We start from the raw sequence: 15289 nt of genomic DNA on the forward strand, positions 1-15289 counted from the left end.
TTGCTGAGTCACTTAATGAGCATAACATGTAAAGCTTAATATAGCTGAATCCCAGCGTCTGTACTTCACTTACCAAACTGGGGAGAGAGCTAGTGATCTAGTTTTGGGATTGGAAGGAGAGTGAAGTCTCTTTACGCTGAAGGAGGGGTCCTTTTCTTTTTTGTCAGTCTGAGGATCAGCAAATAAACAGAATATCATGTTGCACGAGTAATTCACATGGGCACATGGACTACACATTCAGCATAGGAAAATGAGAAATCAGTGCTGCCTCAGCACGTTTTGCAGCCTGGTTGGTAAGTGCACTAACAGGGACTCCTGTAACAAATGTAATGATGTTCTGTGCCAGGAAATGAGCATTTAACAGTATGCATGCATATTAGTCACTCTGTGCTATCCTAAGATGCTTCGGGAAACTTTTCAAAGTCTTAAGTTGACACAGGCAGATAATTATCCTTTTTTAAAGTCTTTCTCTCCACTGTTTGCAATACCTGTGGAGACTCTTGAAATTAACACTTCATTCACTACAAATGTTATATTTCTTCAGTTCGCAAACAGCAAGTTCCCATCCCCCTTTCCCGACAAGCTATTTATGGAGCTCAAGTGTACATGGCTCTATTTATTTTGTTTCCTTGTTTATGTGCCAGCACCACAGCTGCCATCATAGGCCTGAAATATGGTTCTTCTCCTTCTCTTCTCTGCTGGCTGGCTGGGCAGCCAAAAAGCACACACTGCTCAATCTTATACAGAATAGTTATCTTCTTTCTTCTTTTTAATTTCTTATCTCACAATAGCAATTTTTAAAATATCTCTATCAGAGCTCAGAACATATTTCCTATTAGATTATAACAGTTTTAAAGTAGATCAAAATTTGGGGCCATATGTACTTGTCAGAGCACCTTTAAATATAAGAGACCCTCAGCTTTTAGGGATATTGAATTCAAACTATAGCTGGCAATTTGTAGAGGAAACAAGATTGGTGCATGGGTGTCTATCACATGTTTTTCTCAGATAGATTATTCTGCTCCATGAATGACAGGATGCTATCAAGCACAGCACTGGCAGAGGGGAAGGCACTACATATTGCTGATCTGGAATTTGATTAGTTAGAAGCTGTCTATAGTGTTTATCTCAGCCATTAGCTTAAACTGATTTTATAAAATATGGGAAAAGAAAGTTGAAGAAACAGGAATCTCTTGTGCAATCCCTTTATTTTTTTCCCCTATTGACCTCCATAAATCCTGAAATTCTTTGGGCAGTTAAGCTTAGTGTTAACAAGGTTTTAGTGGAAAGGTAATTTTTTAAAAATGTTAGCAAGTGATGGACCCAGGTGAAAATACTTTGCACAATGACGACTTGCCTTAAAAAAAAAAAATCAATGGATAGATGTTCAGGTGGTGTAAATCGGCATACCTCCCTTGACTGCCATGGAGTTATGGTGATTTATAACTTTTGAGCACCTAGCCCATTAATTGTTGGGTGCACAAAAAATGCAGGATTTGGATCATTAGTGAAATGTCTAACTATGTATGTCAGAGCGACACCAGCAGTATTGAAGATGGAAAGAGACTCAGTAGATCTGTTATTCTGAGTCAATTAAAAAACCCCCACATGTTCTTTCTAAACATATTTAAAAATAAATCTGACCACAGCTATCAGCTTCTCCATTACATAGACAACATAGTGGGAATGCATCCACTGAATGCATCCGATGAAGTGAGCTGTAGCTCACGAAAGCTTATGCTCAAATAAATTGGTTAGTCTCTAAGGTGCCACAAGTACTCCTTTTCTTTTTGTGAATACAGACTAACACGGCTGCTACTCTGAAACCTGTCATAGTAGGAATAACTGCCCAGTAGGCTACTTTTGCGAATAATAAATGGCCTTCTTCACCAAACAACTATGTCAACCTTTCTTTTTTAATTAAAATGATAATGAAAAACCCAACAAAATGTGCCAGACTGATAACTTTGGAGACTGAAATACTCTATTCACATGACAAATTTAGCACAGAGCAGCAGCAATGAAAGCTTCACAGTCCTGGTAATGTGCCATAACCATGATCTGAAGGGACCATCTCGAAGGCGAAGAGAGTAGTTCACAGTCTCTTTGTCTTGCATTACTCTTAGCTAAGACTACCCTCAAGAATAATTAGAGAGAAAAAGATGGGTGAGGTAATATCTTTTATGGGACCAACCTCTGTTAGTGAGAGCTCTGTGTAGCTTGAAAGCTTGTCTCTCTCATCACCAGAAGTTGGTCCAGTAAAAGATACTACCTCACCTACCTTGTATCTCTAATATCTTGGGACCAACATGGCTACAATAACACTGCATACAACACAAGAAGAATGTCAGTAGCAATGGTGCTGATCGGGAGTTTGATGTTTGCCCTTTAGGAAACTGAACGGCAAACAACTGTATTCACAAAAGCCACAAAGCTACAGTTAAATAATTGTTACCAACTAGCATGATGTTAACTGCTGACCCAGAAGTGAAAGACTCCATTACCATTCTCCTAAACCATCCAAGTCTCTTTTTCTTATGTTCTAATGTGTATTCATGTCAAATAGTTCTGCTACAGCTGATAGACTACATACAATTAGCATGCTTACCCCTGCTGACTGTGTGGTCCTCCTACGTCCAGTTGTTGTGACAAAGAATTTTGCTTGGTCTGCTGGATTTCTACAGTTCATGGCCTTGTAGGACAGAGCGCTGATGGGGCTGCAAGACGCTGAACGAGGACAAATGGGGATAACTACGTGTGGGTTGTTTTCATTTATTTTTTTAAAACAGAACAGCATTGGAGGAGTGACAAAGGAAAGCCAACAGCAGGAAACAGGAACGAGAGAGAATGAGACAGAGAGAGAAAAGGAAGAAGGTATTAATACATAAACAACACTTTTAGAAGTTAAACCAGAAGCATCACTTGATACTCATTCCAGTTAGCCCCAAATATCTACTGGTACATTTCTAATTGTAATTCATATACCTTTTAAATTGAAAGTTAAAAATTATCCCAGATTTTATCAATTTTCTTATTTATCAAAGATGAGAAAGTGTCCAAAACCAAACGGACATCAGACAGTGATATTGCCTTTTATTTTTAAAGTGATGGTTTTGGTAAAGCAACAAACACAAAATTACTGATCTGAAATTGATTAGCTTAGTACATTCATTGACATGCATTTTAATCTGAAAAAAAAAAAACCAGGCAAAAATCTGACTAAAATTAGGTTTTCAGGAACTAGTTGGGGCAGGAAGGGGAAGTTGAAAGAGAGAGATACATACAAAGACCAAAACACCTCATCATCTACAGAGAGAATATAATTCAGCAGTCTAGCAAAATAATTACATTCCTTCACATCAAATTGACAAAGTCACATCATATGTTAAGGATAACTTGTGAGCTTGTGATCCGTTGGTGAAACTTACAAGATTTCAGAAACAAACAGACACCGAATAAATGCATGCTTCTTCTACCCTACCCAGAATACATTGTTTTGCTGTACCACTCAATCAGAACAGATTTGTAACATAAAAATATACATGCATTTTATGCTATCATTCAAATGGATATGCCATAGTACAGGGGTGGCCTAACCTACTGGCCCTCCGAGCCGCATATGACAATCTTCAGAAGTTCAAGGGCTGGGTGCGCCTTCCAGGGCTCGGGGCTTCAGCCCTGTGGACGGCGCCTGCTGGGGCTCAGGGCTTCAGCCCTGCTCCTGCTGAAACCAGGAGCCCTGGCAGGTGTGCCCCGGAGGGCTGATGTCTCGAGACACCCCCCGTCCCTGCTGGGCAGAAGCCAGAAGCAATGTATGGGGGGGGCACATGGGGTCACATCCCCCCTCAATTTTTGCCAGAGTTTGCCAGCCCTGCTCAGTCACATAGTGCAGCCGGGCCCCCTCCCTGCATGTCAGCTGTTGGAACCAGCAAGCTGGGAGCTGTGGCCGGCTGTGGGGAAAGGCAGTGGTAAACAGCTGGGAGCTGTAGGGAGAGCCATTGCTTTTGCTGCTGCGGCCCCTCCCTGGAGCTCCCAGCTATTTGCCATGACCTCTCCAAGTGGTGTTAAGACCTGGGAGCTGCAGGGAGGGGCTGCTGAGGGTAAGGGGGGGCAGGACTCAAGCTTTTGGAGGGGACAAACCTTTAAACTGTGTGTGTCTCCCCACCCCCCATCAGCAGGCACCAGTCATCTCTGGCAGAATCCCCGAGTCCCACCACCCCGCTCTAGGGCAGAAGTCCCGAACTCCTCCCCCCTCTCCCCCCCAATCTGGTAGGTGGAGCTCCGCGAGCCTCAGTTTAACTGTAAAAAAGTCGTATACGGCTTGTGAGCCACCGTTTGGCCACCCCTGCCATAGTACATAAAAATATCAACACTGCAAAACATTTACAAATAGCATAAAACATACATGTTTGCAATTTGTAGTAGCCACTGCACTTTAAAGCGTTCCTTCTGTAAGAAATTTGTGTCTGGACTCCTCATTCAAAAACTGCTATCATCATCAATATACTTTAAGATAAACAGCCAGTCTAAAGACATTTTAAATAATCCACAACCCCTAAATTATTTTCCCCATTATAATAATAAGCACATTATAACCGTCATAATCAACTTGGTAGAAACAACTAGTGAAGTCATTGTCCGGGACGGCAACTCTCCTTAGCTGTTTGTAGAGGACAAAGACTATTATATGGACATGGTAGATTATTAGATTTGTGATGTTTAGAGTACACATGCAAAGAGAATTTTAGTGGTGCAAAGTGAATCAAAAAAGTACTTCTTGTAGCAATCAGAAATGCTGGTCAGAGTATTCTCAGACTTCGTTCTGTTCTTATTCTCTTGGCAGTGTGGTTTAGTTCACAGTGAAAACAGGGCCAAACTGTGTAATTATTTAGGTGCCTTTCCTATTTCTCCTCTCATGGTCTTTTACAATATACTGAGAATACTTGTTAGTCAGCATGTTACTCAATAGCAGAGACAGAATGTACAGGTTCTGCACAGTACCTTTTCCTTTTCATTATTTATATAAAAACCAGTAGCCTCATTTTCCCTAAGAAAAATTTCTACCAGGTTCTCTCTCTCTCTCTCTCTGAGAGAGAGAAAGAGTATTTCCATGTACATTATATTTCCACAAAAATGCACACTGCTCTTCTAATAAAGGTCCATTGATGTAGCAGAGCTAATTATACACCTTTTTCTGGAATGAAGACTAAATTAACTTCATTAATAAAGAAATTAACTTCACTTCAAAGCTATGGCAAGGGCACACGTTTGCTTTATCACTTAAGATGAGCATGTTTCATGAGATATTAAAAGGAGACCATCACCAGAAAGTGAACTGCAGAGCAAGCATGAAATGGAGTTTTTCACAAATTTCTTTGCTGAATGTCCCCTCATGAGGTACAGGGGGCATTAGCACAGAAATAAGTTTTAACTAACTTTTAAAAATATATATTTCCCTCTCTTTGAATCAATCCTCTTGGAACTTCCTGATTCTCTGAAGCTATCCTAGACAGTGACATCATAAATATTAGAAGTCGAGCACTTCATTTTATTTGTGATGGAACTGAATGATGCTTTATGGGGTATCTTCAGTGAATCAAGATGTACTAAGATTACTTGATAGAATTTTTTTTTAGAGGATTAGTTAAAACTTACTTCTGTGCTCAGTGTTCTCAATAGCTTACTGAGTAAGAGAAATTCATATTTAACTTGGTTTTAATTTTTGCTCTGAAGTTCATCTTTAAGTAATAATGATGAAGGAGCAGGGTAATTTCCTGGGGATTAATGACAGGCTGGGATGAGTTTATGGCTCAGGGCACAGTCCTGGGCCATTAACACCAGATGATCATTAATCTCCAGAAAATGCCCAGCACTCAGATAATGCAGTTACTGCTATAATTGGGCAAAATTGGAAAACAATGGGCATACAGATTTTTTTTTGTTAAAAATGGGTGGTACAGTTCCAATTAGCACAGAGAGGGCATTACTAGAGAACTACCCTGAATACCCTGGTGTATTAACCACTCATGTTGCTTAAAATATCTGCCAATATTCCATTCAGCTTACAATTTATTACTTAGCATGAGACTGAAAAATTTTCACGTCTGCTCTAGTAGAGTAATTGCTTGCAAAGTTAAGAGCCTTACTTTCTCCTGTCATCACTGTAACCACTAGCTGCATTTCCAATTTCCTCCCTGCTACATAGAATTTCATGAGATTCAGACCTAACTTTATCAGCCTTTGCTGTTAAAGACATGATGCCCCTGGAAAGGACCCACAGTGGCTAATTGTTCTGTCTGTAGAATATTACCCACCTTCCCCCCCTCCCCAAAGCTATCCCCATGGAACTGTACTGCAGACTAATTAAAAATGAGAATTCTTCAGTTAAAGCATCTTTGAAAAATAGTCTTGCAAAACTGGTATTCCCCCTTACCTTCAATATCCTTTATTTCAAATAAAGGCATGTTTATTAGAGAAGGCTAAGAAAACCTGTCTGGACCTAAACATTCAAGAGGTGCAACAGTATGTTACCAATGTATTAAACTTCCATAGCGTGGTCACAAAATATCTCTACAATCTATAAACAGTGCAACTACTTCTTCCCTATAATACATCAGAGAATGACCTGCTTCTTGTCCATCGTAATACATCCTGTTTTAAACATGCCTGTGACATTCTCTTTAGTTTTGAATAGTTTTCAAGCTACCTCAGAAAGACATTATCATATTCTCCATGTTATTTTCTGCCCCTCAGTGGAATAGCAAAGAGTTGTTTTGTGGTTGGTGGAACTTCTGCAAACACTTACACATGTGCTTAACTTTACTCATACTAGTAGTTCACTGAAACGGGGGACCAAACTTGAGAAGCAGAACAATTTAACATTAGAAAATAAGTTAACTATAACCAGCTGAATTTCTTGATGAATATTAACTTCACAATAAAAGAGTTAATTGAGTCTTCTTTCTTCTTTAAAACACAAAATAAAGCAAATAGTTTGAAAAAATCAAAGTCCACACTATTTTTTTTTAAATGGGTAATATGCTATATTGGAAAAATAATACAATGATACAGAATGCTTTTTTTGTAGCAGGGGCAGTACACAGCAGCGCTAGCAACATAGAGCGGGCTATCGTGTTTGCTGCATTGGGTCCTAATACTATAGTGGACTATGATGTGCTGCTTGCTGCCCTATGAGCGTTTTCTTTGTTGCACTGGTAAAGATACTAAAACTAGATTAAGATAAAGAGAGAGGGAGAGAAAAAGAAAGGCATACCAAGAACTTCTATGCTTTTGTAGGAGCCTTTCTAGCTCACTCTATGCAAACCTGGAGTGCTACTGGAGAAATGTAAATAAAAGAATTTTTGAAAGGAACAGCTGTAATAAAACATTAGGCGTCCACCCTTTTAGGTTTACCTGCATCTCCAGACAAGGCAGCTGTGCTTTTACTTCTGGCCAGGAATGAATGTGTGGGCATCAGCAGTCTGCTAACAATGCTCTTCTCCAATGGACTGAGATTTAGACGGCGAGCTGAATATGCACCATAGAAGCAAGATGTTAGATCAGACACTTCCTACAAATCACCATACGTTGCAGAAGATGCCTCAAAATACTGCACCCAGCCATACAGGGGCATCTTCAAATTATGATTCAGAGATTAAGAGCACATAGGTCACGCATATATTTTAGTCATAACCCAATTTACTGCCTCTATCCGTAAATTTTAAACATTTGCTCTCTTTGCACTTCTTTTCCACTATTTTGCTGACATAATATGCTAAACTTCTACCAAGTCCTAATATTTTGTTCCTAACCCCAGCTACTGTACATAGATTTTAACACGTGTTTTTTGTTCCCATACTTTTCTAGACAGGAGCAATTACATATACACTAAAAAAAAAAAAAAAAAAAAAAAGAGAGAAGCCCGTCAACCATATTAGAAAAAATGTGTCGTTTGCTAGCTAGCACAGAGAGAATACTGTCATAATCCTTACAAAAGGATTTTCTGGTTAGGCCCCTAGCATTTCACAAAAATCTCTTCGGTCCACTCTCAAATGGGACCACATTTCCCTTAATTATGTATACAGAGACCAGATACTGCAGTGATGGGCACATCAGAATTCGTTACATATACACTGGAGACTACTGATAAATAATTCATAATCATCTTAACACTGCAAGCAATGTCAGGTTTTATTGCACCTAAACATCCATTCACCATAATTTGGTTTTAGGGGTAGCAAGCAAGATTGCAACTTGAATTCATTAGGCCTGGTCTCTAAAATGGAAACCAATTGCCAGACTTACACTGGAGGCCAAGGTGTCTTTTTAAATGTAGAGGGTCAACATTATTAATTAAAACCCTGAACTGCTCTTAATCCACTTTGCTCTGGGTCCCATGAAAAGAGGAGCTGATCTTAATAATAAGTATTATCCTACGAGAGTTTAATTTCCTCAGCTGCCCTCAAGCACTGATTTTTGATATCCAAAGCTGCTCTCCTGAATTCTGCTAACACAAAAGTGGCACCACTATAGAAATATGGGTCTCACAAAAACAGCAGGCTGTCTGCATAAGCGCCCTTACATAATGAACTACCGCAAAAGCTCTTTTCGATTAATGGAACTATTTCCAGGCTTGCTCAGATTACACAAAGTACAAAATACTCTAAAGAGGCCTCCATTAACGTACACTAGTTATCATTAAGCTTGCATCTCGACAATGAGAAATAAACCATAGAACATAATTGTTAAACTGAAGGGCAGAAAATCATTTTGTTTCCCCTCTGTGTCTGTATGTTCAGCGTGTCCATTATTTTAGCTACTGTGCAAACCCATGGATTTGTTCACTGTCTCTAATCTTTAGAAATTGAGCTTGATTAACTGCATGCTAGCCAAGTACAAAGTTTGAGGGAGGTTAAAGGTTGAGGCTAGAGAAATATTGTCATCATAATGAAATCAGAGCAAAATCCCACACTATTATGTCACTGCAAAGGGCACGCACATGGTCAGAAGAACAAGTACTAGACACAAAATCAGGACCTACTCCTGATGGACACTTACTTTCAAGTACAGTACTTACTACTACCACGTGTAGTCCTGTTGATTGCAACAGGGTTATACACACAAACATTACACTCAGTGATAAACTTTTGTAGGTTTGGGACCTAAGAATCCATAATGAAAAGCGCATGCACACACTGTAACAGAGTGGTCTGCCCCTTTTATAGGCCAGGGCGTCTGGGACTAGCCAGCCCTATTTCATCAGCAGACCCATCCGGGAAGGGCTCAGATGTTCCCAATAAAAAGGCTGAGAAGATTCAGTTGATGGGGCTGTGGGAAGGAGGTTGGCGCTTGTAGGGTAGTCCTGGAGCAGAGTAAAAGGCCTCTGGATCCTCACAGCCTGCTTTGGTAGGGAGTTTTGTGGTACTTTGTTGACTTTTGTTTGAATTAACAAAAACTGTGTCCTGCAGGAAGGGCTTGAAAGATTTGCGGCAGAGGATCATTCCTCCCTGGGCTGGGGAGACAGGCCAGAATGCTTGCACATGTGGAGATGCTGGGGAGAGGATGGGCCCATGGAACTGAGGCAGTGGCTAGCCTGAGCCCAGACCAGGTAAGGCAGCCCTGCTACACACATACTGACAAATAACTCATAACATGCCCACTCACTCCTAAGGCCATGTTGTAATCAAAGTCTTCTGATACGTGGAGACCCGCAGATTTATTCTCCCATCAGTGCAGAGGGGAGCTGCACGTAGAACTCTCTCATCCCCTAATCAACCAGAGAATATAGACCCCCACTCCCACAAATGCATTTCAGAACAAGTTTCTGCACAAAGGAACCAAGTATCATTTGTGTTTACCGCCAAAATCATAAATCAAACACACACTGGCTGTACCATCATAGGAAAAAAACCCAATAGTTCCATCCATTTACTGGGTAATTAGCTACAATGAACCTGCTTGAAAGGCAAGCAATAACTATGAACTTTCAACACCAAAACAAGCAGAAAGGAAGAATATTTGCAATCTACCATCATGCTACCCTTTAATTAACATCTTTGTGATAAAGTTTTAAAAGAGGAGCAATTTTAACCTGGTCACAAGCAGGGACTAGGAAGAAGTGAACCAACAATTTCTGCCAGTGCTTTGCAGCGTTTCTCTAGATAAATTAAGTCTCAAGATCCCATTTAACATAAACTGAGCTTCTGATAGCATTAAAAAAGTCTGAGCAAACCAGATTGGCATTTTTTTCTATTTAAATTGTGTGAATATTTAAAAATTGGACCTTGGTTCTGAAACCTCCTCCAAATCTCTACGACGGGTATAAACCAGAAACCTGCATTAAAACTCTCTGGAATTTTGTAGCCTAGGTTAATCTCACATTGAAATTATTTATATTCACAGCTTCTACAAAAGCCATATTCCACCTTTAATATATGTTCTAATGGCCATTAGTTTAAAAAGTTTAGCTGGAGTGGCCAACTAAACTGTGGCCTCTGGATCTAATGTGGCTCATGGAGCTGCAAAAAGAAGGCTACAGCTACCTTCTTCTTTAATGCAGAGATGTGGTCCTGGATACTACAGGTCCTAGCATGCAGTACAATACCGCAGGGGAATGGATCAGTGTTCACATTGCAGTGCACTCCCGATCAGTACCCAGCCCAAGCTGGGGAAGCTAATGATCCAACCAGCGGACCAAATTCAGTGATGAATCCTGGTCAGATGCCACGTGAGGCACTTTGCGCATATGCTAAGAAGTACAATACCAGGCATTTTAACTGTTCAGACCTGTAATCTACACAGGTTGCACCTCCAAATTAGAAGAGAGGGCAGATGTAATCAACTCAATTTTATGCAAAACCAGGTATGGTCTTTGGTTTCCTGGCAAGTTGCCAATGCATCTGGGGGGGGGGGGGGGGCATGTCAAAGGTTAGCCACCTCTTGCATAAAGCATAAGCAACTTTTTTATTTCAAGACTTTCAAAACAATTATTTGGGGGGGCAAAGAAAACAAGAAGAGAGGCCTCTTCATTGGGGGAGTATCCAAGATGAAGTTTGAAAGCATAAACCTTTTCAATTCTTCCACTTCTTTTACTGAAAAACTGATGACCTGTACTGCCAAGCCCAAACGTTCAAAAAAAGCAGAAGTCAGGCCCCACAGCATCATGAGATATTTTTTAAATCTCATGATTTTTAAGACAAATACATGTTCAGGGTGGATCAAAATCTATTAAAAAAAATTAAAGCGTGGATTTTTTAATTTAAATCCGATGTTTTGATTTAAATTATTTTTTAATTTTATTTAAAATTTTAATATGTTTTTCATTTAAAAATAAACCCGTTTAAAATGAAATCTGAACTTGATACAAAATATGTTAAGGCCTGAACTTATAATCTTTTAAAACATTTAAATCAAGTATAAATATGCTGAATCTGTGAGCCTCTATCAAAAATTTGAGTTAAAGTCTGCTTTTCTATATACAAAGTCTGAATCAGGAGAAAACATCTAATTATTGAAATCAAGCTTTATAAATATGGCACAGTAGCTCAGCCTAAGTGACTTGGGAGACTGTTTTCTCATTTTCAAGAGAGTCAGGCAAGTTGGAACTTAAGCTCCAGTCACTTTCACTTAGGCACATTTACAAATTTTCCCAGGGCTAACCTGAAACAATTAGTTAATCCCTCAGTTTAATAAATCATTTAGTTGTAAATATGAAACATGTTTTGATTAGAGAAGTTTATGTATCCAAAACATGTAAGGTTGTTTAAATAAAAATAAATGTGATATGCTGTTTTGTGTGTTTAATGTAATTCTAGTTAACATCCTAATGCGGCTTGACACAAATCATGTGCAAAAATTAATTATACAGTAAATTTATATCATTCACCATTTTCTAACCTACCAAAAATGTACAATTAATAAGAATCAAACTATTAAGCTATATTATTGCTTAAATAAATGTATATAGTTAGAGTGTACCCTTCTCGGTAGCAAAAAAGAATTTTCTTAAGCATCTCTGGTATCAAATTTAGTGTAAAGACTCTATTACTTGTAAATTAACATGTTTTAATGATTACATCAGCCAATGAGAATGCATCTGTCTTTAGAAAATAACTGAAGTACAAATGGAAAATGTTGATTAAAATTGATTATTTAAATTGAGGTTTTCCACTTGGTGGTTTAAATCACCTTTATTTAAATCAATCCACCCTGTACACATTGGGTTCTTTTTATTTTGAAGAAAAACAATTTCAGAGAGGATGGCCTTTAAAACTTCTGTGTAACTTCTACAGGACCTAAAATAACATCCAGTTAATGAAGTTTTCCTTGAAGAACACTATCTAATTTTCTTAAATGTCTCTGGTATCAACTCCCTTGTCTGAATTATGTTAATTATTCATGTTTAGTTGCCAGGATTTAAACAGCTGAACCTTTATAACAAACAAGAAAGTACAGTTTGAAACCCATTTTAGCTGCCCGAACAGTTTTAAAACTGTAATAAAAAACTGCACAATAATGCTGAACTTGAAAGGGAATTAATACATTATTTAAAAAAGTCTCATGGGCAAAGTTAAATGTCCATTAATGAAAACCTTTTTCTTAGTATGAACTGAAAAGTTCCCTGTTCTTCAACCATTTAAAAGATACTACTTAACAGAAGTCATGTCCTTGGTGGCAGATATAAGCCACCTACGATAAGCTCATCATACTCCAGTTCCAGGCATCATGCTTAGGATAAGGTCAAAATCTGCCTGAGTGCACTGAGGAAGATGATGAAGGAGCCTCTTTCTCTTGCACAGCACAGTTCTTTTAAGAGCCTTTCTTAAGAGCTAACTGGAGAGGCCACTCCGTGACTCTAAAGTTAGGGGTTCAGCTAGGTTAGGGTGGAGTCAATGCCCTGTGTACCCGCTAGCAGGCATTAGTGGAACATGCACTAACTCTTTTCAAAAACAGATTTAAAGAGCCTTATACAGGACGCCAGTGTTGCCCTGTCCTCTGAGCACATCCATAAGTGTTGGCGAAGGGCACAAGGGCTAAGCCCTATGTTAATGAAAACTGCTATGGCTCTTTTAGTGTTCACGCAAAGCAAACACTGCCTCACTTAGCCAGAAGACCCTATACAATAAACTGCACAGGATGGTACTTATTAGACTAGCCTGATAGGATGAAAGGCTTTGTCAGCCGTGAAGAGATTTGAATCTATGATTCCAAGGAGTCTAGTATTCACACCTGAGTCTTGAAGCACTACACCTTCTTGCCTGGAAGATTTATTAGGTGAAAAATCTCCACACTGGGGTAATGTACTGTATACTATAGGCACGCAACAACATACACACAGATCTATAAGGGCACCTGCTGATCACAGGTTCATTGAGAAACACATATGAAACCTAAAAACCATGTGCCTTAAGAAAATCCTGAAGTTACAGTAATACTTGGCACTTGTACTGGTTCCAAATGGAAAGTCAACATTTACCAGCAGCTTGCCAACAACACACAATGGTATCAGAGATACAGCAGTATTGCCTTATACTTAGTACAGGAAACAGTCGTGTCTGAGATAATACCAGGTGGGAGCTGTTGGTAAATGCTGGGGGGAGGGGGTTATGGCAGCTACTATGTACAGTTTTTTGTATTCTCAAAGGGCTGTACAAACCTCAATCAGAAGTCTGGATAGTCTTGTGAAAAACTCACTTTTTCAAGAGTCTTGTTTCCTTTATTTTAACAATTTATTAATGAGGATAATATAGCTTAGTCCTAACTTTTGCAAAAGTACTACATCTCTGCACAGTTAAGTCCTGTGGCCTTGTTATCCAGCCTATTAGTGGCACTGTATATAAAACCACCGATGAAAATCATTTATTAACCTTTTCAATCTTTTTAAAACATTAAGACTGAGTCGAAAAGTAGAGAGATGACTGAAATGAACACGCTCTACATTATCCACAAACCAATACAACTGGTTGTGACCACAGGTGCAGCGGGCAGTATTCCACATAATTATCACGCACATTCCACTACCGCCACTGTTTTGTCATAACCCCTCAACAACACCCTACAAAACAGAGCCATCACTTGTAAAGAACGGCAACAGTAAATGCAAAAAAATCTGAAAGGATAATGAAATTAATACTGACTGGGTTTCAATAGCTGTTGGAAGAAACTATTGTTCTGGAGTTACATAATTTCCTAAAACTATGTCATACTTCCCCCGCTCCCCCAAAATGAGCAACCCAACCCCCAAGAAAGAGTTTATTGCTATTGCCCTCAAATCTTATCAATATGGTGTGTAATATTATACATATAGAAACAAACAGACATTATATACAGAGACATGCGTACAAACATGCACTCATTGCAGGACATTGTGTTAAAAAGATACAGATAATGAGGCTTTCCAAACAGTTTCACGATATAACTAAAAATATAACTAAAACTGTATTCTATAATTAATATATTGTATATTTTCCATGCTCATATACAGAAATTCAAATTTGGGATGCAATGCAGGACGTCCCGTTTGTCCTTTGCTGGGAAAGGGAAATGATCCCTTATAGAACATTTTGTCAAAAAGCTTGGTCCATTTCTTTTCACACAAAGTTGTCAAAATAACTTATTTTATAAAACTCATTTACGATGAACTTTGTCTTATAAATTCTCACAATTTAATACTGCATGTTGTGCTGTTGATTAAAAATCTGATTGTTAATCTCGTTTGCAGATCTGAAAATATCAAGGCCTTTCTTCCAACAGAGCAACCTTCTAAATCTAAAGGAACATAGAAAATCAATAAACAGACATTATATGAGCAATATCCAGCTGCTTAGTTAAATTTAAAATAAATCAGCAACATGAATGTACTAACTACTTAAAAGCTCTGTGAAACATGTTTCCAGAAGTTCAAGAATTGGAACCAAAGTACAAATGAAAAGCAAAAAAGGGCAGCATGACTCAACGTAAATAAATGTATAAAAATAAAACGGTTACATGCGCTATGGAGAGATGTGTTGTTTCTGTAGCTGCCACTCATTTACTAAAAATCTGACAGAAGCACGGCTTTTAACACTTGCTAAATGAAACCATTCAGGCAAGTTCTGATCTTTTAAAAATATAGTTCTTCTTGCAAAGAGAATGTTCATTTACTTCTTTCAACCATTTGAAGTCTTTTCATTCCTATTTAGAGTGCAGAAAATGACTACAAATGCTTACTGTATCTGTAGAGATTGTTAAAAACAATGAATCAATAAAGAGCACTTTTTTCTCTCTCTCTCTCTCTTTCTTTCAACTGTAC

At 38.6% G+C, this 15289-nt stretch overlaps 1 protein-coding gene and 1 long non-coding RNA gene across 31 annotated transcripts in view; one reads left to right on the forward strand and one right to left on the reverse strand.

The window, feature by feature from the left end:
- MAP7 (microtubule associated protein 7) overlaps positions 1-15289 on the reverse strand; it is a 199590-nt gene that overhangs the window by 25503 nt on the left and 158798 nt on the right. For 17 of the 29 annotated variants that reach the window (XR_006289615.1, XM_043542983.1, XM_043543001.1 and 14 more), the window contains 3 exons: positions 7414-7527; positions 2609-2751; positions 74-168 (listed from right to left, as the gene is read on the reverse strand). Coding sequence is in view for 28 of the 29 variants with exons in the window: in XM_043542983.1 (XP_043398918.1) it covers positions 74-168; positions 2609-2751; positions 7414-7527 (352 nt within the window). In the remaining variant the exon portion in view is untranslated. The remainder of the gene's footprint in view (positions 1-73; positions 169-2608; positions 2752-7413; positions 7528-15289) is intronic. The other 12 variants (XM_043542998.1, XM_043542992.1, XM_043542994.1 and 9 more) reach the window with 1 other exon arrangement.
- LOC122465062 lies at positions 151-15267 on the forward strand. 2 transcript variants are annotated; one of them, XR_006289616.1, is made up of 4 exons: positions 151-293; positions 2790-2874; positions 9468-9607; positions 14720-15267. It is a non-coding gene; the product is annotated as an uncharacterized LOC122465062 (long non-coding RNA). The 2 variants fall into 2 exon arrangements; XR_006289617.1 differs by lacking the exon at positions 2790-2874 and having other exon boundaries at positions 164-293.

The sequence above is a fragment of the Chelonia mydas genome, chromosome 3 (assembly GCF_015237465.2).
Source record: "Chelonia mydas isolate rCheMyd1 chromosome 3, rCheMyd1.pri.v2, whole genome shotgun sequence".
NCBI lineage: Eukaryota > Metazoa > Chordata > Testudines > Cheloniidae > Chelonia > Chelonia mydas.